General features: G+C 42.2%; 1 protein-coding gene across 3 annotated transcripts in view; it reads left to right on the forward strand.

The window, feature by feature from the left end:
• Window positions 1–1,140: 1,140 nt before the first annotated feature.
• Window positions 1,141–26,239, forward strand: part of MRPL42 (mitochondrial ribosomal protein L42) — a 40,978-nt gene continuing 15,879 nt past the window's right edge. Inside the window, exons 1-4 of one of the 3 annotated variants that reach the window (XM_049782854.1) lie at window positions 1,141–1,261; window positions 3,822–3,917; window positions 17,136–17,202; window positions 24,519–24,603. In XM_049782854.1, coding sequence (XP_049638811.1) covers window positions 3,848–3,917; window positions 17,136–17,202; window positions 24,519–24,603 — 222 coding nt within the window. In that variant the 5' untranslated portion in view covers window positions 1,141–1,261; window positions 3,822–3,847. Of the gene's footprint in view, window positions 1,262–2,198; window positions 2,390–3,818; window positions 3,918–17,135; window positions 17,203–24,518; window positions 24,604–26,239 lie in introns of those variants that run through there. The other 2 variants (XM_049782855.1, XM_049782853.1) reach the window with 2 other exon arrangements.

Below are 26,239 nucleotides of genomic sequence, written 5' to 3' on the forward strand. Positions count from 1 at the left end.
CTGATCATTTTTTCTACATTTTTTTTTGTAAGGTATTTGGGAAGGGGGTATTGAAGAGTGGTTTTGGAATCACACTTAGCTATGTTCAGGGATTACTCCTAGTGGTGCTTAAAGGACCATAGAGTGCCAGGGATTGAACATGTGTTGACCCCATGCAAAACAAGTACCTTAATCCTGGTGCTATCCTTCTATTTTCTTTTTTCTGGTAGAATCAACATTCCCCTGGCCCAGGATGTATATGTAGCCCAACTTCTACTCTTTAGAGACATCTATTCAGCCTCTGGTCTCATTTTATATCCCCATTTGAATATTTTAGAAGAATTTCAAATTCAACAACCTCTATCAGTGGTCCTCAAACTATGGCCCGCGGGCCACATATTGTATTTGTATCTGTTTTGTTTCTTCATTGCAAAATAAGATATATGCAGTGTGCATAAGAATTCGTTCATAAGTTTTGTTTTTACGATAGTCAGACCCTCCAATGGTCTGAGGGACAGTGAACTGGGCCCCTGTTTAAAAAGTTTGAGGACCCAATATATTGAGGCGTGTATTTGCACCCTAATCCTGAACCATGCTCCTCTTTCAACCTTTCCATGCCAAAGTTCTGCACATTTGCTTCCTTTCCTAATAAATGAATGGTTCCAGGAACACCTGCAGGGTTTCTGGTTGCATAGCTTTCCCATTGCCCTATTTAAAATGCCTAATTTAGAGGACTTCAGAGTCCTGCCTCTTCCTCCAGGAATCTGGAACTCATCCACCAAAGATGCGGAGTTCTTCTAAGTATTACTAAAAACTTAAAATAAATGTACTTGTTACTTCTTTTTAATATCTCCTGGGGGTGGTGGTGATTGTGCTGGGGTCCAGGATGTGGGTGTTGCCCAAATTTAAGACTGGCTGTGTGCTGTAGGTTGTGGGGAACCACCTGGCTGTGTGCTGTAGGTGGTGAAGGCCAAGGATTGAACAGTTTGAACAGATTGAACAAGGATTGAACCTTAATCCCTGTAACTGTCCTCGGGCCCAGCATGTGTGACTTTCTAAGGATGTGTTCATGGGATTGTAATTTTATTCGCGAGGTAGTCATTTTATTCCTTTAGTAACTCGGATCAAATTTGTCTTGGAGAGCTGGCGCAGGAGGCCTTGGGCGCCTTCCTGCCAGGACTACATTTCCCAGAGGTCCCTGCGAACCAGAAAAGCGCGTCGGCGGGGTTTCGTAGACCCGGATGGAGGCAAGATGGCGGATTTGCTGTGAGCAGCTGTCAAGGTAACCGCTTCGATTTCTTCCTCTGGCCCGCCACTTCCTAGAAGTAGGCGAGGCCCCGAAGTCTCATATGACTGGTGTCAGGGCACCCCCACCAGCCTCTGGTAGTTCCAGACTCGGCCGGGCTTGCATGTGGCTAGCAGGTGACTGTGCCCTTCCAGTGGGGCCGGGGTGGAGGGTGTTTCTAAGGCCGGTCCCGCCCGGGCACTTGGTCCCTTTAGCTGTCAGAGCTTGTGGCTTCTGGACCATCTATGGATGCTGGATTTATAGATCGGCCCCCTATCTCAGGGCTCGAGCTCCCTCTCGGCCGCCTTCGTGTGCAGACGCTTCTCCCCAGGCGGCGTGCTTTGTTGATACAGCTCATGGAAGGCCCCATGCCTGTCCCCCCACACCTCCACTCCAAGCTCAGCCGTATTTACTCCTAGGCTCGTAGTGAGCAAGCGGGGCTGCGGCGCGCCCTGGTAGCTGCTTACGACCTTGAGGAGCGTCGGTTCTTCGCGTGCAACGCCTCCCTTCGCGCAGGAAAGCACAGCTAAGAGTGCAGAAAGCACAGTTGGGGCTAGTCCGCTGCTTGCTTGAGCTAGCCAGACCACGCAGCTTGAGTTCCAAATACACTATCACAATGATGGGGTAGAGGGGTGGGCGTTTGGCCTGGGAGTAAAGTAATAAATAAATTCGCATCCAGTGAAAAATCGGGGTTGCAACAGTTGCTTGAAGGTCATTCCCAGCAGACGTGGACACTTAACTATGGTTTACTTATTTTACCATTGGAAGACACAGAGGGCCACTTATTGCAAAACTTGATCCAAGTTTCCTAGAAAGGAACTGGAAGCAAGCCTTTGGGGCGCGCGGGGTGGGAGGCATACCTGGTGCTCAGGGCTTAATCTTTGTTTTGTGCTCAGGGATCACACCTGGTGGAAATGGGGGATCCTCTCTGTCTGGCTGCCTGAGATGGAATCCGGGTTGGCCCTGTGCAAGGCAAGCTCCCTCTGCCACACCCTGTCTATTCTGGACCCAGAAATTTAATTTTAAATTGCGTACTTTAGTCTCATGAATCAAACTAAAAATGCCTCACAAAATCGTTCTCAGAATAAAATGAAATGGTAGTGAAAGTACGTTGGAAAATAAAAGGTATAGTGAAGTTTCTGTCCGTTTTCTTTATTAATTTTTTTCAGTGTACAATGCTATCAATAATGGTTTCTCATTAACATAATTCCATCACCAGTTTTATCTTTTCATTCTCCCATGCACCCCATCACCCCTCCTTTCCAGTAATTTGGAATTTTACAGCATTTGTGTTCTCAGAACTCATATTTCACATGCCAGAGATAGGGGCTTCTTTAATATTTCATCTAACCAGAAACAGTTCATCAAAATATAATAGTTGTTTTCTTGGGAGTGTGGGTGGGAAAGTGGGGTTTGGCCAGCAATTATTTCTCGCATGCTTGGGGGTACTATTTTTTATGTGTGTGTGGTTTTTGGGTCACACCCGGCAGTGCTCAGGGGTTTTTCCTGGTTCCGTGCTCAGAAATCGCTCCTGGCAGGCACAGGAGACCATATGGGACGCCAGGATTCAAACCGATGACCTTCTGCATGAAAGGTAAACGCCTTACCTCCATGCTATCTCTCCGGCCCCAGGGGTACTATTTTTGATATGGGATTCCAACTGAGGTCCTATCTATATCTCTGGTTATTTATCTGGCCTTAATTATAAAAATAGCGTCTTATGGGTATCTGGTCTGAATTACTATAATAACATCTTATGTAAGTTACCTAGGAGGTTTTACATGGACCCAGTAGTGTCATGAGGAGGGGTTGCTTTGTATTCTGTATGTAAATGCCTCTATCTTCCTAAGGGGAATACACATTTGTGAGAATTCAATAATGTATGTTAAAAAAAAAAAGTGTGTGTGTGTGTCTGTAAATTTGTACCTGGGTGGTACTTCAAAAAACAAAGAAGCTGCTAAGAGAACTATGAACCTGATGCTGGTGGTGATGTTTTTTCGTTTTATGTTGCACAGAATTGGAGAGTTGGTAGTTTTGCACTAAGTGACTAGTTTTAGATTGCGATTTTTTTTTTTTTTTTTTTTGTATTTTTGGGTACACCCGGCAGTGCTCAGGGGTTACTCCTGGCTTTACGCTCAGAAATCGCTCCTGGCAGGCTCGGGGAACCATATGGGATGCTGGGATTCGAACCACTGTCCTTCTGCATGGAAAGCAAATGCCTTACCTCCATGCTATCTTTCTGGCCCCTTAGATGGCGATTCTTGTTTGTTTTTTGTTTGTTTGTTTGTTTTGGGACCACATTAGGCAGTGCCCTGGGGTTACTGCTGGCACTGTGCTCAGAAATCACTCCTGGGAGGCTTCGGGGACCATGTGGGATGCCAGGGATCAAACTTGAGTGGGCTGTGTGCAGGGCAGATGTCCTATCCACTGTATTATTACTCCTGCCTCCTAGATGGTGATTCTTATCTTTCTTTTTTTTCAGAGTTATGTGTTTGTATATATGGTTATTTCAGTGTACCAAATATGCCACTGATTTTTTTTTTTCTCTCTTAAGCAGGGATAAAAGTTGTTTCTGGATTCACCATGGCTCTAGCAGCAGTAAAATGGGCAACATCAGGCAGAACTGTCTTGAGACATTTACTTCCAATTCAAAGTAAGTTTTTGAAATAAAAGTTTATTACTATTTTCTAGTAATAGCTAGAGTGTCTGAAGTAATGGAAAGGGGAGAAAGCTTAAGTGTCTGTCAAAAAGGAATTGGGTTAATCATGATACGTCATTAATATGACTATCATACATGCAAAGCTCTGCATGTTGAAGGGTGTAATGTATGTCACAGAATAATACACATAAATAAAATACACATAATAAAACATACTGATTCCACTTATGTATTTAAAACATGACTGGGGGCCAGAGATATAGCACAGTAGTAGGGCTTTTGCCTTGCACGCAGGCCACCCAAGACAGAGAGTGGTTCGAATCCCGGCATCCCATATGGTCCCCCAAGCCTGCCAGGAGCTATTTCTGAGCACAGAGCCAAGTGAGACCCAATACCCCCTCCCCAAAAAAAGCCCAAAACATAATTATATTTGTATGTCTGCATACATGTGTAAATGCACCTAAAAGGTTGTGTAAGCCACAAGTGAGATTAAACTGGGCAAGGAATGAAGAATTAAAAGAAACTTTTACTAGTTTGAATTTTGTATATTATATTTTCACATGCTACTTTTTATTTTTTTTAATTTTTAATTTTTTTATTATTTTTTTGTTTTTTTGGGCCACACCCAGCATTGCTCAGGGGTTACTCCTGGCTGTCTGCTCAGAAATAGCTCCTGGCAGGCATGGGGGACCATATGGGACACCGAGATTCGAACCAACCACCTTTGGTCCTGGATCGGCTGCTTGCAAGGCAAACACCGCTGTGCTATCTCTCCGGGCCCATTTTTTTTATTAATATTTTTGTTTTGTTTTGTTTTGGGGCCAAACCTGGCTGTGCTAAGGGTTTGCTCCTGGCTCTGTGTTCAAGAGTCATTCCTGGCAGGCTCTTCTAGAGATAGTGGGGGACAATATGTGTTGGTGGAAATTTAGCCCCGTTAAACTGTTAGCCTTACACACAAACCATCTGTTTGGCCCAGTAATTACATAAAATTTGTAAGTAAAGAGAAAATCTAGAACTTTATCTTACAGACTTTTTTTGAGCCATATCTTGCAGTATTCAGGGGTTTACTCCTAGTAGTGCTTGAGGGACCAATGGGATGCTGGGGATCAAACCCAGGTTGGCCATGTACAAGGCATATGTGCTACCACATTGCTCCAGCCTCTTATATTATAGACAAAGGCAAATACCCTATTCACAGTCCTATCGCTCCAGCCCCATATTTTTTTTTTTTTTTAGTTTTTGGGCCACACCCGGCGTTGCTCAGGGGTTACTCCTGGCTGTCTGCTCAGAAATAGCTCCTGGCAGGCACAGGGGACCATATGGGACATCGGGATTCAAACCAACCACCTTTGGTCTTGGATCGGCTGCTTGCAAGGCAAACATCGCTGTGCTATCTCTCCGGGCCCCAGCCCCATATTTTTAATATTATATATATACTCTTTGTGCTTTTTTTCTCATGTACCTACTTTGGTTTTTTTTTTGTTTGTTTGTTTGTTTTGGTTTTGGTTTTGGTTTTTGGGTCACACCTGGCAGTGCTCAGGGGTTATTCCTGGCTCTACGCTCAGAAATTGCTCCTGGCAGGCTCGGGGGACCATATGGGATGCCGGGATTCAAACCGCTGACCTTCTGCATACAAAGCAAATGCTTTACCTCCATGCTATCTCTCCGGCTCCTGTTTGCATTTTTTAATTATGAGTCACACCTGGTGATACTAAAGGGATATTCCCAGCTCTATGCTTAGAGGACCATGCTGTGCTGGAGATTAAACTGGACTTGCATGCAAAACACGTGTTCTAGCTCTTTGAGCTATTTCCTTCACCTACTACCTATTAAACTTTAATTATACTTTTTTTTTTTTTTTTTACTTTGTTTAGGAACCACACGTGATGATACTCAGGGATTTCTCCTAGCAGGCTTGGGAGCCATATGGGATGCTGTGCATCAATCCCAGGCCTACCACATGCAAGGCAAATATCCTATTCATTATCGCTCTAGCCCCTGTAATCATACATTTTAATTTGTTTTGGTTTATTGCTTGAGGGTCATTTCCAGGGGTACAAGGGATGAATCCAGACCTCTGTCAGGCAGAGCATGCTTCGCAGTACTTTGTGCTTTCTCCGTACTCCTAAGTCTACCTTTTTCCCTAAAGAAAGATATAGTACAATGAGTGAGACATTTGCCTTTCATGTTGCCTGCCTGGCTGCCTTCCATGTTCAGCATTGAATCTTGCTCCCCTGAGCCACACCAGAAATGATCCCTGTGCACTGTTGCATGTGATACCTCCTCCCCAAAGAAATGTAAACCATATGGTGTTTTATTCACGTTCTATTAATGAACATCGATAGTTAAAACATAAGGTGTAAGTAGATTATTAAAAAGTTACTTCAGGGCTAGAGTGATAGCACAGCAGTAGGATGTTTGCCTTGCATGCGGCTGCCCAGGACTGACCTGGATTTGATCCCTGGCATCCCATATGGTCCTCCAAGCCAGGAGCGATTTCTGAACGCATAGCCAGGAGTAACCCCTGAGTGTCAGTGTGGTACAAAACACACACACGCAAAAGTTTACGTCAGTCATCCTTGATTCACTCTTCTTTCCCTCTTTGGCAACTCCTAGCTCTCATTTGTAAAGTAGACATGCATAGCTGTTTTTTTTCCTTTGGCCATATCAGCTAACTTGTGACATTAAGTTTTTGCGTGAATGTAGTCTTCCCTTCATGTTCCCTGTTTACTATCCATTGAATGCTTTTGAGTGATGGGAAAAAGAATTTGATACTTTAGGTCAGTCATATGAGTGAAAGTAGATGCTCAAAAGTATGTAGAAAGGGACATACACACATTATATATGTATGTATGTATGTATGTATGTATGTATGTAGAAAGGGACATTGCTAAGAGCCTTGAACCATAAACAAAATTCAGAATGTAAAAGAAATTGCAGTCTTATTTTTTTCCAGTTCTCTGCCCTCAGACTCTGGCCCCAGGGTACATACTTGGTAGCTGGGATCCCTGTTCTGCTTAACTCACTGCACTTTCTGCTGCTCAGTGACTATCAAGTTTTTGAAAATGAAATGAAAAACTATTCTTTTTTTTTTTTTTTTTGGTTTTTGGGCCACACCCGGTAACGCTTAGGGGTTACTCCTGGCTATGTGCTCAGAAGTTGCTCCTGGCTTGGGGGACCATATGGGACACCGGGGGATCGAACCGCGGTCCGTCCAAGGCTAGCGCAGGCAAGGCAGGCACCTTACCTTTAGCGCCACCACCCGGCCCCGAAAAACTATTCTGTAGTAATAGTCTTTATGTGGTTATGGAGCTCCATGCAGCCTAGCACAGTGGAGAGGGTATTAGCCTTACACGTGACCCCTATTGTCAATACTAATTGTAAGCATACTTGGAACTATTGTAGATTTTGTTTTAGACCATTTGAGTATAGCAAGTCACATGAAATTTTATTTTTGTTGCCTAATGCACATAAACATTAATGTTTACATAATACCAGTCTTTAGATGTACATTATTTCTTCAAGAAATAAAATTGTGATGGGGCCGGAATGATAGCACAGTGGTAGGGCATTTGTTTGCCTTGCATGCTGCCAACCTGGGACAGACCCAGGTTCAATTCCCAGCATCCCATAAGGTCCCTCAAGCCTGCTAGGAGCGATTTCTAAGTGCAGAGCCAGGAGTAACCCCTGAGCACTGCTGGGTATGGCTACAAAACCAAAATAAATAAATAAATAAATAAATAAATAAATAAATAAATAAATAAATAAATAAATAAATAAAAGTGTTGATACTAATGATCATCAGGGACCCACCGACCACACATGGCTGGGATAGTTGTGGTAGTTTTTAAAATGAAAAAAAAAAAAAATTAGGGAAGTTGTCATTTTGATGGGCTCCTCCTTTCCAGAAAGATGCCTCGGGACTGGAAAGAGAGGATATCAAGTAAGGCACTTGCCTGACCTTTGTCTGATTCAGGTTCATCACCCTGCATCTACTGCAAGGAATGATCCCTGCACAGTGGTATACCACTGGTATGACCCCAAAACAATCACAACACGATTTTTCTGGACTATACTGTGTAGATGTTGTCAGCACTTTGTCCAGTGGAACTTCCAAGATCACAGTCCAATATTCTCAGGCATTAGTGCTGTTTTAACCACAATTCTGTAATTTTAAAATCCTTTTTTGTCATTTCAGCAATGTTTTCCAGCATCTTTTCTAGGGGTTGATGAGATATTAAGAAAACATTTTCCTTTGCCTATTCTGGGGCTGGATCAGCATACTGAGTGTATCCTGTGTATTCAAAAGACCAATCCAGGTTTAATGCCCAGCACCTGGTTGGTCTCTTGAGCTCTGCCAGGAGTGATGATTTAGCATAGAACCAAGAGTAGCCCCTGAGCATTGCTGGTTTAAGGTTTGGCCCCCAAACAAAACGACCAAAAAAAAAAAAAAAAAAGGAAATTCCTCAACTATTAAAGTGACATTGTGAGTAGCTGGAAAGATAGTATAAGGTATGGGGTACTTCCCTTGCAGGCGGCCAACCCTGGCATCACATGATTTCCAGAGTACTACCAGGAGTGACCCCCTGAACACAGAATCACTAAAAATCACTAAGTGTGGCCTGAACCCTGAAAGCTCCCAAATTTTATTGTGAGGTTACAGCAATCCAGGTACATCTTTGGAGTTTGCTTCTAGTATTTTACAATTTTCACTACATGTGCAGTTTTTGTTTTTGCCCCATCCATTGGTGCTGAGATTACGCCTGGCTCTGTGCTCAGGAAAGCTTGCTCTACTGGGAATTGAACTGGGGGGTGACTGCATTCAAGGTAAATAAATGTAATATTTCTATTACCTTACAGTTATTTTTTCTACTGGAGTCTTGGACTCCTGAAAGTAATCCATGAGGATTATTATTAACTTCTTCCAGACTCCTGTCAGTGTTACTTTGATCTTCTCTGACGTCTCATGCACCAGTGTGCTTAATGACATCTAGAATGGCGAATAATTCTGAGAGGCTTTTTAGTTGACTTTGCCCAGATCCATTGGAGGAATTGCTATAGTTCGATGAAATATAGGTTTTATTTTTAATAAGATGTAAAAGCCAGGAGTAACCCCTGAGCAAAAGCTGGTGTGACCCCAAAAACCATTAAAAAAAAAAAAGAGTTTTTTGTTGTTTTGGGACACATCCAGGACTTACTTCTAGCTCTGTGCTTAGGGGTCACTCCTTTTTTTTTTTTTTTTTTTTGGTTTTTGGGTCACACCCAGCAGTGCTCAGGGGTTACTCCTGGCTCTATGCTCAGAAATTGCTCCTAGCAGGCTCAGGGGACCATATGGGATGCCGGAATTCGAACCACCATCCTGCATGCAAGGCAAATATCTTACCTCCATGCTATCTCTCCGGCCCCTCAGGGGTCACTCCTAACCTGCTTGATAGACCATAGGTGTTGGATAGAATTGATTTAAGGTAATATGCAGTATACTTTACCCTTTGTACTTCCAAAGTGCCTTTATCCTCTGTGCTTCCTCTGAAGTTTCAGAATGGTCATTGAGCATTGGTTTCAACTTAAAGGCATCAGGTACATTAGTCCCTAACAAGAACATTCACTTTTTTTGTTTCTGTTTTATCTTTTATTTTATTTAATTTATTTATTTATTTTTTGGGGGGGCACACCCAGCAGTGCTCATGGGTTATTCCTGGCTATCTTCTCAGAAATAGCTCCTGGCAGGCACGGGGGACCATATGGGACACAGGGATTTGAACCAACCACCTTAGGTTCTAGGTCAGCTGCTTGCAAGGCAAACACCGCTGTGCTGTCTCTCCGGCCCCCTGTTTTATCTTTTGATCCACAGTTGACAGTATCCAAGTCTTGGAAACCTATTAGGCTCAGTGCACTGACCTTATGGTGTGCTGGGGATTGAACTCAGGTTGACCATTTGCAAGCCAGTACCCTACCCACTGTATTATCACTCTGGCCCCTGTTTCATTTCATTATTATTGTGTTTACTGGAACTTCTAATTTTCTTCCAAAACTTTTCTTGGTGTTCAAAAGTTGGCTAAGTGTTGGGTACAGGATGTCTTGTTTGTTTTTATTTTGGGATCACTTCTCAGGGGATCATATAGGATGAAAAAGATTGAATCTGGGTTGGCTGAGTGCAAGGAAAGCACCCTACCCTCTGTACTGTCACTTTAGCCTCTTTTGGTTTTGAGGCCACATCCCACATTGCTCAGGATTTAGTCCCTGCTCTGTGCTGAAGGATTACTCCTGATGACTTGGGGTTACCATATGTGGTGCTGGAGATGGAACCCAGTGGGTGTGTTCAAGGCAATAAATGCTTTACCTACTGTACTTTCTGACCTGGGCTTTGTTTTTGACCTATTTTGTCTTGACATGAATTCTTCACTAATCCTAATCAGTTTTAGCTTTTGATTTAAAATGACTCTTTTCTCACTTGAACATGTAGAGGCCATTTCAAGTCTATTAATTGTCCTATTTTTTCAGTATTGTATTTAAGGAGGCCTGAAGAGCAGGAGAGAGCTCGTGGAATAGTGAGAACACACTCATTTTTTTTTTTAATTTTTTATTTTAATTATGAGAACAATGATGCAAAGAGGACAAGGTAAAGTTACAGTGAAAGAACAATTGCCCATAAACAGAGTTCTCAGAAGAAATCCCCTTGCTGACGCCTAAATATTGAACTTACAGTCAAAAAACATTAAGAAAAATAAGGCAGAACCCATGTACAATTACTTTGTCCACAAGTCCCCAGATTGTAGTACATTATAACATTTCTTAGCAGTACACAAAGCAACCTAAAGCCATGAGATTTATGTGACTCCTTAACTTTGAAGGCATAGTATTTTTATATATTCATGCACATACATATTAGTTTAAGTTAACATCAAAAGTTTAAGAGGTTTTTTTAAGGGTTAGTCAAAAGGGCACAGTAAAAATGGTGTTAGAGTGGCAAATATTGTTTGCATAGGCCCACCAAAATATGGGGGTCATAAAAAGGAATAGACTTGGTCTAAATACAAGGAGACCACTACCCTTGAAGTTTCCTTGCATAAGACCAACTCTAGGCTCCAGGCAAACTAGTTTATTCAATCCAAGTCATTGTCTGTAGTGCCAATACAGTTTTATTTTTCACGCAGTCCTATTGTTGGCTTCAGGTTTCTGTATTAAAGATCCTGGAATCTGCACATCCTACATTGAAGTCAGGCTGGTGTGGAGTATTCTCTAGTTTCACCTCACAATTAAGGGGCAATACAGAAAGCCCTGTCCAGTAAGCAGGTCATTGTTCTTGTTAAGTCTTCTCAGTGTTAAGGGAAGTCTCTTTTGAGTAGATCGATGTCAGAGCAGCTGTAGGGTCTTCCCTGGTAGAGGATTGCCTCCAGGTGATGTTATAGACAACCTTGGATGTTTTATAGATGTCTTCTCTAGATCAGGGGTGAATGGAGAATGCCCATTCTTCTGAGGCTTGTGCCAGGTCTTTATGTCAATGTTCAGGGTGTAAGGTCCCATTGCACTACAAGATTTGTGTGTTCCATCACCTGGAGGCATTCCTCTACCAGGGAAGACCCTACAGCTGCTCTGACATCGATCTACTAAAAAAACACCTCCCTTAACACTAAAAAGACTTAACAAAAACAATGACATGCTAACTGGACAGGGCTTGCTGTATTGCCCCTTAAATGTGAGGTTTGTCTATAACATCACCTGGAAGCAATCCTCTACCACGAAAGACCCTACCACTGCTCAGACATCGTCCTGCTGAAAAGAGACTTCCCTTAACAATGAGAAGACTTAACAACGACCTGCTTACAGGACAGGGCTTCCTGCATTGCCCTTTCATGGTGAGGTGAAACGAGAAGACACTCCACATCATGACTTCAATTTAGGATATGCAGATTCCAGAATCTTTAATACAGTAACATGATACCAACAACAGAGACTGTGTGAAAAGTGTGTTGGCACTACAGACAATGTCTTGGATCGGACGATAACTTGCTTGAAGCCTAGAGTTGGTCTTATGCCAGGAAACTTCAGGGGTAGGATCTCTTTGTATTTAGGCCAAGGTTATTCCTTTCCATGCCTCTCATATTTTGGTGGGCCTATGCAAACAGCAATTGCCACTCTAACACCGTTTTTACTGTGCTCCTTTGACTCTAATCCTTAAAATGCACCCACTTAAAATTTGAGGTTAACTTAAGCTAATATTCATGTACATGGAAATGTAAAAAATACTATGCCTCTAATGTTTAAGGAGTTACATAAGTTTTATGGCTTTATATTGCCTTGTGTGCTGTTAAGAAATATTATAATGTGCTACAATCTGGGGACTTGAGGGACAAAGTAATTGTACATGGATTCTGTTTTATTTATCTTAATGTTCTTTGGCTGAAAGTTCAAAGTCAAGATATCAGCAAGGGAACTTCTTCTGAGAATTATGTTATGGCTGATTGTCCTTCCACTGTAACTTTACCTTGTCCTCTTTCTTTGCATCTTTCGTTCTCATAATTCAAAATAAAAAAATTAAAAATAAAAAGATTTGTGTGTTCCCATCACAATTAGATAAGAACTAATTGGTATGTATAGTATTTTCCCATTTTAGTGTGCCTAAGCAAACAAGGAATAAAGCCACGTGGCATTATCAGAGTATATGGGGGCGTAAGAACACGTCCAAAAATACCCATGACTTGGTTCAAACATAAGCATTAAACTGAGGGATTCTTTCACACCAAATTCCATATTGAGCAGTTCACAAAGAGAAGATAAAAAGGGGGGGGAATCATCACTGTATAAGAAAATATTCAGCAAAAGTTATAGCCGTCAAAGAAAACACTCATAAAATGTTAAAAAGACATACGTGTCCTTTTTATGCCTTTTGGAATAGTCGGGTGGTTGTTAACTCCAGGGCACCACTTTGGTCTGTGACTTAGGACTCTACAGTACTTAAGTTAGAAAGGGTAAATGAGGAGTAATGATGATAGGGATTAAGGAAGTTAAAGAGAAAAATGATCTTTTGTAGGGGTGTGCAAAAGGGCAGAGTACAAAATGGACATTCTGCATACATAAAAACATAATTCAATGATAGTGAGTACTATTAATGTATCTTGTGCGCGGGGGCTAGGATATTGAAAATATAGACTGGAAAGAGATTACCAGTGACTTCAAGAAGCTGGGAGGCCAGAAGTTCAGAGCCCCACCCAGATCCTCCCTAAGGAGCCGAATGGATAATGGGGGAAAGCCTAGGGTACCTTCAAGCTCCGCCAAGGGGCCCAACTCACCGGCTTGCCCAGGCATGTGGCCCAGGGAAGCCCTGGAGATCTGGAGCAAGGCGGTAGAGGGGTGCTGGGGTTACCCAAGTCCCGCATCCCCCCTAGGCCTGGTTAAGAAGGCCTCCGGCATGGCGGAGGCCTGCCGAACCCCATGCTGCTAGACTCCCGGCTCCCAGGAAGGAGAGAGATCCTTCAAGAACACATTTATCACTCAGGTTTCATGGTTGTAGTTTGTGGGTCTCCACACAATTAATTACAATGATCACCAAATCACAGAGCACCATTAAGGTACTAATAAAGAAAAGGTTGACAATTCATGAGAACTACAAAATGTGGGGCCAGAGCGGTGGTGCCGTGGTAGGGCATTTGCCTTGCATGCGGCTGACCTAGGATGGACCGTGGTTTGATCCCCCTGTGTCCCATATGGTCCTCCCACCCAGAAGTGAGTGCTGAGCATATAGCCAGGAGTAACCCCTGCGTGTCACCGGGTGTGGCCCAAAAGTTAAAAAAAAAAAAAAAAGAATTACACAATGTAACAAACACAAAATGAACACATACTTGTGAATATGTAGATGGATGTGCTTGGGCCAGATTGCCACACATCTTCAGTTTGTGATAAACAGTTTCTCTTGAGAAGTACAATAAAATACAAGGCACAAAAGAGTAAGGTATGCTTGCATGTATCTATTTAGTGTGTCTGATTTCATGTAGAATTTTTCTTGGAAAATTGTCACCTCAGTGAATCTTTTCATTTGGGGGCTCATTTGGGGGTGTGTGAGATGGGTAATAACACCAGGCTGTGCTCGGGGCTTACTCCTGACTCTGTATACAGGTATCATTCCCAGTGCTGCTCAGAGTAGCATATAGGATGCCGGAGTTCAAACCCAGATTGTTCTCATGCAAGACAATGTATGACCTTGCCCACTATGCTAATCTACCTGGCCTGAAATGAACAAGGTCTGGTTCTTGGCCTGAAGGAATTTAATATATGTGAAATAAGTCAGACCTACACTTTGAGATAGAATGTGATTTTTATAAGAGCAGAGTAAAAATATACAATCTTTTGGTTGAACTAAAATTGCCTTGAATTTTCTTTCCTGCCTATTTAAGAATACTTAATTGTGGGGCTGAAGAGATAGCATGGAGGTAAGGCATTTGCCTTGCATGCAGAAGGACGGTGGTTCAAATCCTGGCATCCAATATGGTCTCCAATCCTGCCAGGAGCGATTTCTGAGCAGAGCCAGGAGTAATCCCTGAGTGCTGCCGGGTGTGACCCAAAAACCAAAAACCAACCAACCAAAAAAAACCTTAATTGCTTTTGTTTGTTTTTGTTGCTGGGGGGTATTAAATACAAGGACTCATATATGGGAATCAGGTGCTTTTCCACTGAGCTAATCTCTGGTTGATAAGACTTAATTCTACCTCATACCCCACCATCAAAGGTCTAGTTATGATCTGCCATGCAATTGTTGTACCAGTTGTACTAAGGGAAATTCTTATAGTGCTTACAGTGTTGTAAATCAGTGATACCTCAAGAAGCACCAAATACAAACCTTTATGTCTCTCCAGCTTCTGCTCCCAACTTTTTTTTTTTTGCAGTGAACATCTTTGTCACCCAGTTGGCCCATGTTCAGAGAATACAAATTCCTTATCTTGTTAATCCTTGTATAACAAAAATGGCCTCAACAATGGCAGATAATAAAATGTAATATGTGTACCTGTTTTGACCTTATCCTTATCCTCTGGTTTGTCTTATTTGTTGTCTTCTCTAATGTTAGCTCACATGCAAAATTCTTGAGAGATGAGGTTAAATTTCTACCTCTTAGTTATTGTTTTGTTTCATCAGTAGAGTTGGGGGGGGGGGGCTGACCACTGCTGAATAAATTTTTGTAATCATAGTGAATTTTGTCCAAATTCTTTTTATACTTTGTGGCAAGAATTTATTTTGGACTGAAATGTATGTGCTATCTTTGGGGAATGGAAATGCACATAAAGTGGGCAGATATATCTTTATTACACATTAAAAACTGATGTATAAAAAGAGTAGGACTACAAAGAAGGTGAATAGAGTTAGATGAAGTGTTGGTTGTGGAACCTATGAGATAGACAGTTTTTCTCTGTGGTTTGGGTGGTGGAGTGGGGCAGAGTGGAAGGATTTCATGGGAGAGTAACTTTGACTTTGAAGGCTTGTGCTCTCACAACAGATGGGAATGGAATTCTGGTCTGAGGAGTAGGACACTCGGTTGAGAGAAATTGACCATTGGTTTTGACCAATATGTATCTAGAACTTGCTTTTAACTACTGTTTTATATTGGCACTTTTTTAAAGAATACTCTGAACATATGAAGTTCTTTCACAAACCTTTAAAAATATAAATCAAGGAATTATTGCTTGAATTTGAAGGTACACTGAAAAAGAAAATTGCTTTAATTGGGAGCTTTTTTTTTCTTTTGCTTTTTGGGGCCACACCTGGTGATGCTCAGGGCTTACTCCTGGCTATGCGCTCAGAAATCCCTCCTGGCTTGGGAGACCATATGGGACACCGACTGTGGTCCCTCCTAGGTTAGCACGTGCAAAGCAAGCACCTTACTGCTTGTGCCACTGCTCCGGCCCCTAAATGGGAGCATTTTGATCAAGAAATACTTGGAAAAATTATTTTGCATTTTATTACTTAATACTCCCTTTTATGAACTGTGCAGTGCAACCATGATGCAGTTTTTACACAGACAAGTAGTTCATGTTCTCTCATCAACTGGACCTTATTAATTCTTCTGCAAGGAACATATATTATCCATTTTCTACCAATGCCTCCTTAAGCCTTCAGAGAACACTTTTTTGGGGGTGGGGGGGTGGGGATTGGGCTATACCCAGCAGAGCTCAGGGCTTAGCTTGTGGACTATATATAGAGTTAGGGAACAAACCCAGGTTGTCCTTTTGCAAGGCAAGCTCCCTACCTGCCTTACCAGCTATACTAGTCCTCCAGCCCAAGACACATATTTTGTTATTGTTTTTGGACCACACCTTGGGGTGCTCATGGCTTGCACCTGGCTCTGCTCAGGGATCATTTCAGGGGATCATGTCGAGTGCTGGGAATAGAATAGAGGTCAGTGGGCTGGAGCAATAGCATAGTGGAAAGTGTGTTTGCTTGGTGTGTGGCTTTGTGTGAGAGCCTTGGTAGTAATTCCTAAGTACACAGCCAGGTGTGGCCCCAAAACAAATGAAAAACAAAACAAAACAAAACATAAAAACAAACGAATGAAAAAAAAAGAACAGGAATAGGCCAGAGGTCAGTGACATTTAAGGTAATGGCTGGCTGTCCTGTTCAATCACAGTGGCCCCAGAGAATACATTTTAGACCCAACTTCCTGGGCGAGGCATTCTTGAATCTGCTGTGCTGTGTTTTTGTTTTGTTTTGTTTTGTTTTTTGGGCCACACCCGGCGACACTCAGGGGTTACTTCTGACTCTGCTCTCAAATTGCTCCTGGCAGGCTCTGGGGAAAATATGGGATGCTCAGGAACTGAACCCAGGTCTGTCCCAGGTCAGCTGTGTGCAATGCAAGCACCCTGCCTCTGTGCTATCTCTCTGGCCCTGCACAGTGTTTTTCATAGTCAATCTGTATGCCGTTCCCTCCCAGTGTTTGCCATTGTAATAGAGTACCTTTTATGTTGAAATCGTTCATTTACTTGTCTAGACCAGCCTTACACTTTTTCTGAACTCAGGAAGTGGATCCTATTTGAATGCTCCCCCCTCTTTCCCCAGTACAGCCCTGTTACATAATAAGCAGAGAAAATACTAGTTGAATGAAACTTAACATTTATGTGAAAAGATTTGATCAAAGTAACTAAATCCAGTTTACTTGTTTGTGATTTTTTACTTTACAGTTTACTTCTTCGTGATTTAGTAACTAAATTTAGTGATTTTTTTTTTCAGCTGGAGCTTTGTATTGTGTTTGTCTTCGCAAATCTACGTTTTCTTCTCTTCCAGATGACTATAATTGGTATGTATTAAAATTCAATTGGAAAAAATAATATTTTGTTAGCTACATCTAAAAGGATTTAATTTTTCAGTGTTCTCTGTTCATTTTTTTCTTACTAATTTAATTTTGTTTTAGAACTATTTTTTAATCCTCTAATTTGCCCATTATCTGTCTGAGCTTAAAATGTTTTAAATAAAAATTATTATTGTGTTTTAGTGAATATTTAATTTGAATTTTAGTCACTGAAGAACTAGGATTATGAGTAAGTTATCTTTATCATAGTCTCACTGCTGTATGAACATTTTCTTAAGTCTTGTTTTAAATTGAAATTTTTAATAAATGATATTTTCTTTCCTCTTGATACTAGTAATTCTTTATTACTTTATTTAAACACCATTGTTTACATAGTTGTTCATAATACATTTATTTTTTGTTTGTTTGTTTGTTTGGTTGGTTGGTTTTGGCCACACCCAGCCATGCTTAGGGGTTACTCCTGGCTATCTGCTCAGAAATAGCTCCTGGCAGGCACGGGGGACCATATGGGACACGGAATTCGAACCAACCACCTTAGGTCCTGCATTGGCTGCTTGCAAGGCAAACACCGCTGTGCTATCTCTCTGGCCCCTCATAATACATTTGTTTCTGGCATTCCACATTTTAATACTAATCCCACCACCAGTGTAACATTCCTTTCACCATTGTCCCTGGATACCTACCCACCTCCAAGCTCCCTCCCTTGGCAGGCACAAAAGAATTTATTTTATATTGCTTGTTTAAAGTTAAGTGTTAATGGAATTATTAAAATAAAATAAAGCTTCAGCAGTAAAATTTTGTTTATCATGCTATGTTATTAGTTTTGTTTGTTGGCTGAAGTATCGTCTACTTTGACAATTAATTTGGTGCATTTCTAGTGGCGTGTCAGTATTAAAAAATTTGGAGGGTCATGTAACTTTATATGTGGCTTCATGCTTCAGAAATTCAAGGATCCATGACTGACATCCTCTTGTAAAATATTTTTTATAACATCATGATTTACCAAGTTGTTCATATTACAGTTGTTTCAGGCATTAAATGTTCTAACACCAATCCCACCACCAGTGTTTATCAATGTTCCAAAGTTCCCACCCACCATCCTAGCCTGCCCTCTTACAGGTACAAATTTGCTTTATATTGTTTTATTACAAAGGCAAATGGAATTATCAAACTTAGATCACAGAGGATTAATTTGTTGTTACTTAGAATCATTAAGTTCTTAGTGATTCTTTTTTTTTTTTTTTTTGGTTTTTGGGTCACCCCCAGCAGCACTCGGGTTACTCCTGGCTCTATGCTCAGAAATCACTCCTGGCAGGCTCGGGGACCATATGGGATGCTGGGATTCAAACCACCTTCCTTCTGCATGAAAGGCAAACGCCTTACCTCCATGCTATCTCTCCGGCCCCCTTTAGTGATTCTGAATCATTAAGATTCAGGCTGTGGTTGGTGCTAACTGTGTTAACTGTTTAGTCTCACTGAGCTTGATAGTCTTTTTCCCTAATAATATCTTTATTTAAGCACCATGGTTATAAATGAGCTTGATAGTCTTCTTTGCAACTTTCCAGTCAGATTGGTTGTGATCATAGTGAGCTGATACTGTGAAATATTGAGGTATCTCATGGCTATGTGGTCCATGTTATATAGATCTGGAACAAATTTGGCAGCTTGGCAGTTTGATAAGGTTGAGTTGTGGAGCTGTACGTTTCTGTCTGAGGGTGTCGAGTGTGACTGGGCTGCTGTGCTTTCAGGCAGAAATGGAATCTGCCCGATTCCAGTCCAAAAAGGCCCCAGAGTTCTCAGCCTGGACCAGTCTGAGAAGAGAAGTCAGAGAAGAGTTGTAGGCCTCTATTTTTTTTTTTTTTTTTGGAGCTTAGTAGAGGAGTTGTGCCCTCTTGTAGGCCTCAATTTTTTTTTTTTTTTTTTTTTTTGGAGCTTAGTAGAGGAGTTGTGCCCTCTTGATACTATTTTCTTATTTTAATTTTGGTGCCATACCTGGTGATGCTCAGGGTTAACTCCTGGCTTTGCACTCAGGAATCATTCCTGGCGGGCTCAGAGAACCATATAGGATACCAGGGATCAAACCTGCGTTGGCTATATGCAACACAAACACCCTACCCACTGTACTATTGCTCTCTGGCTCCCTCTTGACACTTCTTAATTTGAGATTGAATTGTACATTTAGTAAGTACTAAAATAGTAGTGAAACTAGAGTAGGAAACAGGTAACCCTTTTATTTATTTATTTATTTATTTATTTATTTATTTATTTATTTATTTATTTATTTATTTATTTATTTATTTATGTATTTATTGTGGCTATAACTGGCAGTGCTTAGGAGTTAACTCCTGACTCAGGAATTTCTCCTAGCAGGCTTAGAAAATCATATGGGGGGACCAGTGTGGTGGTGCTAGAGGTAAGGTGTCTGCCTTGCCAGCACTAGCCTAGGACGGACCCCGGTTCTATCCCCCAGCGTCCCGCATGGTCCCCCAAGCCAGGAACGACTTCTGAGCATTACTGGGTGTGGCCCAAAAACCAAAAAAAAAGAAAAGAAAGAAAATCATATGGGATGTCAAGTATTAACCTGGCTCAGCTGTGTGCAAGGCAAAAGCCCTATTCACTGTACTTTTGCTCCAGATCCATAACATCTTGAACCTAGTTAAATCTATTAAAATTTTATCTCATAACTGTTCTCTGTTCTAGAAAATCCATCCTTCATTGGCTATCACTCCAGGAACCAAAGAGCTAGCTTAGTGACTGGGGTGCATGCTTTCATTCAAGAGGTCTAGGTTCCATCCCTAGCACACTACATGATCTAAGCATCACCACGAGTGACTGTTGAGTACAGGGCCAGGCATCATACTTGAAAACTGCTGAGTGTGGCTCCTTCCTAAAAATATTCAAGAGATGGGGCCGGAGCAGTAGTGCAGCAGTAGGGCTTTTGTCTTGCACGTGCTAACTTAGGACAGACTGCGGTTCAATTTTCTGGTGTCCCATGTGGTCCCCCAAACCAGGAGGGATTTCTGAGCATATAGCCAGAAGTAACCCCTGAGAGTCACTGGGTGTGGCCCCCAAAAAAGTGAAATATTTATCTTGTCATGCAATTGGTTTTCAATGTCAAAATCTTGGTCAAAGAGCCTTATCCTAGGATTGCTTCATTATACTTTTTAGTTTGATTCTTATTTTTAAATATTATTTATTTGTTGCGGGTCCTTTTTGTTTGTTTACTTTTTAGGCCACATCTAGGTGTACTCAGGGGTTACTCCTGGCTCTGTGCTCAGGGAACCATATGAGATGCTGGAGAGCAAATCTGGATTGACTGCATGCAAGACAAATGTGCTACCCCGCTTTGGCTCTTTTTTTTTTTTTTTTTTTGGTTTTTGGGCCACACCCGGCATTGCTCAGGGGTTACTCCTGGCCGTCTGCTCAGAAATAGCTCCTGGCAGGCACGGGGGGGGGGGGGGGGGGAGGGGGGAGGGGGGGAGGAGAAACGGGGGACAACGACCATGTGGGACACCGGGATTCGAACCAACCACCTTTGGTCCTGGATTGGCTGCTTGCAAGGCAAACTCGCTGTGCTATCTCTCCGGGCCCATCTTTGGCTCTTTTGTTAGGTTTTGAGGGTGCAAATGACAATGCTTAGGGCTTCCTCTTAACTCTTGTTCAAGGGTTATCTTGGCTGTGACTTGAACCTGGGTCAACTGTATGCAAATTAAGCGCTGTAACTGCTGTACTATCTCTCTAGTCCTAATTGCTAGTTTGATTCAAATCCACTTGCTATTGAGCTCCTAGGAACTTCAATTAATAGGCATCTAGAGAGCCTGTGAGTTCAGTAAAAGCAGATAGCCATAGATTTTAGAATAAATATGATGGGGCCAGAGAGATAGAACAGCAGTAGGGCGTTTGCCTTGCATGCACCCAACCCAGGACTGACTGTGGTTCCAATCCCGGCATCCCTGATAGTCCCCCATGCCTGCCAGTAGTGATTTCTGAGTGTAGAACGTGGAGTAACCCCTGAGCACCGCCCCCTTCAATATGAGTACAATTACTAAGGTCTTTGAAAATATAGATTGAATTATTGGTGCCTGGAAGAAATATTTAGTTTAGTGAAATTTAGCTTTGTTATGTTTTGGGGCCACACCTGGCTGTGCTCAGAGAGACCATATAGGATGCTGGAGATTGAACCCTAGTTGGCCGTGTGCAGACACCTTACCCATTGTGCTATCATTCTGGCCCCAGGTTTTGTTTATTTTGTTTTTTTGTGGGGAGCCCACACCCAGTGACGCTTGGGGGTTACTCCTAGTTCTGCGCTCAGAAATTGCTCCTGGCTTGGGGGACCATATCCGGGGAGATCCAATTGTAGTCCATCCTAGGTCAGCCGTATGCAAGGTAAACACCCTACCACTGCACTACCGCTCTGGCCTGTTTTTGTTTTTTTTTTTCAATTAATAATTTATTTTCTAGGCTAGTCAAGTGAAGCAGTGGGAGTGGAGAAGGGACAAATAAATCAGTAATTAATTGTAAATGCCACTGCACTCAGACCAGCCTTTAATTAATAATTTTTTAAGTGATGTGACTGGAGTGATAGCACAGCAGTAGGGCGTTTGCCTTGCATGCTATGGACCTGCATCAAACTCGGATTCGATCTCTGCCATGGTCCCCTGAGCCTGCCAGGAGCGATTTCTGCAGAAATCAGGAGTAACCCCTGGGCATCACTGGGTGTGGCCAAAAACAGCAAAAAAATGTTTTAAGTTGAATCACCACACACAGTTGCAAAGTTGTTCATGATTGAGTTTTAGTCATACAATGTTCCGACATCCATAGAAGTGTTTAATTGTTTAATTGTTTAATTGTTTTGGGGTTACACCTGGCAATGCTCACTGCCACCTCCCAGTGAGGCACTCTGAGGATACTGTTGTCACTACTCTGGGACAGAACTCTGTGACTAAATTACTCTAGCCTTTGAGCTAGTTCCTTGGCCCTATTCAAGGGATTCTTTATCCTGAAGATTGTATGCTTAATGATTCAACCAAGTAATGTTTTTCTTAAGTTTATAGGAGTTACACCTGGGCTGCAGTACTTGGTACAGCCTGACTGTCTTGTGCTTGGGCCCCTTCCATCATTACTCCAGTGGTGCTGAAGAGCCCAAGTGGTGATGCTACAGACTGGACACTCCCCTTAAGTGCTCCTACTTCTTTAGCCATCTTTCCAACCCTTCTTTGAGCCTTGAAGACAGTTTTTAAATAAGGAAAAGAAATTCTAGTAATAGTGATTAACAGGCATGAAAATTTTTCCAGAGATTTGGACAGTTTAAAATAAAATGATTTGAAGAAGTTCAGTGAAAGAGGGGGTGACCCAAGCCTGCCAGGGGTGATTTCTGAGTGTAGAGCCAGGAGTAGCCCCTGGGCACTACTGGGTATGACCCAAAAACAAAAAAAGAAAAAGAAAAAGAGGGGGTGATACATTAAGGAATTGCTATTGTACTTTGGCTGGCTTGTTTTGTGGGGTCCTCTTGAGTTTTCCTCTATAATTTAATCAGTAAATTTTCTAGGTTATCTTTTTTCAGGGATTTGTGATTAATTTCAACTCTTGTTTTGTTTGGTTTTGTTTTGGGGCCACACCTGGCAGGTTAGGAGGACCATATGGGATTTCAGGTATTAAACCTGGGTCAACTTCATGCAAGGCTATTGCTCCAGCTCTAATTTCAACTCTTAAGAATAATTGTTCTGGCTATGAAAAATAAGAGCGCTAACTACAGAAAACTGACTTTGACAACCATGACTGGGCAGAACTTACCTTGAGACCATTAAGGAAAACCCTACCCTAGGCTATAGCCCAGGTCTCTTACAAAAATCAAGATTTCTTAGTACAGAGGCCCAATTCTGACAACAGAGACTGAACAGAACCTTTGGAACCATAATTTCCTAGACTTTGGCTTAGGGAACGAGCAAACACATGGAGCACATGATACAGAAAACTGAACACATGGGGCCCGGAGAGATAGCACAGCGGCATTTGCCTTGCAATCAGCCGATCCAGGACCTAAGGTGGTTGGTTCGAATCCCGGTGCCCCATATGGTCCCCCGTGCCTGCCAGGAGCTATTTCTGAGCAGACAGCCAGGAGTAACCCCTGAGCACCGTCGGGTGTGGCCCAAAAACCAAAAAAAAAAAAAAAAAAAAAAAAAGAAAGAAAACTGAACACACCAACAATGTTGGAACAGTACCTCTAGAACCTTAAAAAGACTATATCCTAGGTCTTGTCCTAGGACCTGCACAAATACCAAGATTGCTTGCTACAGTGGCCTGATTTTCTCATCCACAAGAAAGGTTCCTGACACCACAAAAAACAAAACAAAACAAAAGAAAAACCCTGGGATATGGCAATGAGAAGGTATGGAGCCAGTGGTTGTTCCCATGACAATATGCTTCAAGAATGGAGAAACCCTGAATCTCTTAGGCCACGGGAATTTCCTTCCTTCCCCAATACTTACTGTGCCTAACACCAAACCCTGCCACTGCAGCACTTTTTCTGGTTTTGTTTTGTTTTATTTTTTATTTGTTTCTTGATATTATTTTCCTTCTCTTTTTCTTCCACTTTTTTCTTTCTTTTTCACTTTTGTGGATATTATTCAGTGATTTTTTTTCTTTTTTAGTAGTTGATACCAATTTTTTTCTTATCTTTTCCTTAACCTTTTTATCTCCAACAGAATAGCAGAACTTGAATCATTCAGCCTCATAAATTGAGGGGGGAAAAGAATGATACCAGGACCAGTCATACGAACATGTAGTGTATATAAAAAATGACCAGACTGGAACACCAAACAGAATAGATACCCAACCTATAACAAGCTGTAAGACCAGTTGCACTAGGATTCTGGGGGGTAAAGGCGGGATATGTGAGAGAACATGCTGGGAACAGGAGTGGAGAGAGGACAAAATTGGTGGTGGGAATGCCTTTCATTCTTTGCCACTAATAATAATTCTGTATAATAAATAATTCTGTATAATGAACTTCAGTCACAATAAAGAAAAAAAATAGAATAATTTTTCTGGGGCCGGAGAGATAGTACAGCGGTGTTTGCCTTGCAAGCAGCTGATCCAGGACCTAAGGTGGTTGGTTCGAATCCCGGCGTCCCATATGGTCCCCCGTGCCTGCCAGGAGCTGTTTCTGAGCAGACAGCCAGGAGTAACCCCTGAGCACAGCCGGGTGTGGCCCCCCCCCCCAAAAAAAAAAAGAATAATTGTTCTGCTCTGAACACACACTAATTCTAAATGTAAAATATTCTTTTCTAATTTTTTTTTTATAGCAAAGTTGAGCTTGCTTTAACGTCTGATGGAAGGACAATCGTTTGCTACCACCCTTCTGTGGACATTCCGTATGAGCACACAAAAGTATGTTTGAGAAACTTCTTGTAATTTTTCATTTGTGGGTAGAATTTTCATGCTTCTGTATGATATTCAAAGAGTTTGGTTTCTTTTTCTTTTTTATCTCTTTCGCCTATTTATTTGACTGTTTTTAAAAGTTATTTTTAATTAAAAATTACTTTATTTACAAATTTTTTTAGGTAGACTGGAGGTAACAAAGGGGGAAAGGTGGGGGCTTTGGACACTTTGGTAGTGAGATGAGGTTTGCTTCTGTTGTTGTGTTGGGATGACAAGGAGTTGCTCATGTGCTTGGTTGTGGCACTCACTGGGGGTGGTCCCACATCTAGTGTGATTACACATTTGGCCGTGGTGTTTAATATCTTTGTGGATATTTTTGGGGTTTTGTTGTTTTTTTTCCCTGGTTTTGGAACCATATTCAGCAGTTCTCAGGACTTTCTTATTCCTGACTGTGCTCAAGGATCACTTCTAGTGGTTTAGGGGGGCCACCCGGGGTGCTGGGGTTTGAACCACGTAAGCCATGTGCAAGGCAAGCTCTCTACTATCTTTGTACTATGTCTCTGACCCCCGAACACCTGTATAGCTGCAGTGCTTGCACACATGTCTGATGAAGGTGTCAGTCTTAGCTGTGACCATGTACATTCTGGTGTGGTGCCCATGCTGCAGTGCACATACATGCCTGCAAGAGTCCTGACAGCAGTACTCATGCACTGTTTTTTAATTGTAGTGTTGTTCCCCCAGGGATGAAATAGTCCTGGCCATAATGCTGGAGACCCAGTATCCTGTTTTTATTTGGGGGGGGGTCACATCCAGTGGTGCTCAGGGGTTACTTTTGGCTCCGTGCTCAGGGGTCATTCCTAGTGGTGCTCAGGTGACCATATGGGATTTCAGGGATCTAATGCCCTACCTGCTATGTTATTGCTCTGGCTCTATGATTTAATTTTTCTTTTTCCCCTTTTTTTTTTTTTTTTTTTTTGGTTTTTGGGCCACACCCGGTGACGCTCAGGGGTTACTCCTGGCTATGCGCTCAGAAGTCGCTCCTGGCTTGGGGGACCATATGGGACGCCGGGGGATCGAACCGCGGTCCGTCTCCTAGGCTAGCGCAGGTAAGGCAGGCACCTTACCTCGAGCGCCACCGCCCGGCCCCTTTTTCCCCTTTTTTTGAGAGCCATATCTGCTGGTGCTGAGGGCTTACTTGTGGTTCTTATTTACTGATCCTCCCTCAAAGATCAGTCCTGGTGGGCTTGTGGGGATCATTTAAGGTGCTAGAGATCAAACCTGGGTTGGCCATGTGCAAGACATATACTCCTCTGCTATACTATTGCTCTGGTCCCTGATTTTCTATTTTTATTAAATATGCCTCATTTACCCAATCAAAGGACACCAGGGCCACTTTTCAGGTCAAAGGGCCCAGATAGGCTCAGTGGTGCTCAGGGACATATCCACCAGTGCTTATCATGGTGCCAGAGGCTGGATTCATGGCCTTGCACATGCTAGCCAGGAGCTCACACTTGAGCTATCGTCCTGACCCGTTTTTGTTTTAATAAACTTGATATAATTAACTTGATATAATAAAGTCTCTATTATTTTATATTTGAAATAGTTCTTTCTGCTCCTTTAAGCTCTTCTATATTTGGAATGTTTG

Source organism: Suncus etruscus, chromosome 11 (assembly GCF_024139225.1).
Source record: "Suncus etruscus isolate mSunEtr1 chromosome 11, mSunEtr1.pri.cur, whole genome shotgun sequence".
In the NCBI taxonomy this organism is placed as follows: Eukaryota; Metazoa; Chordata; class Mammalia; order Eulipotyphla; family Soricidae; genus Suncus; species Suncus etruscus.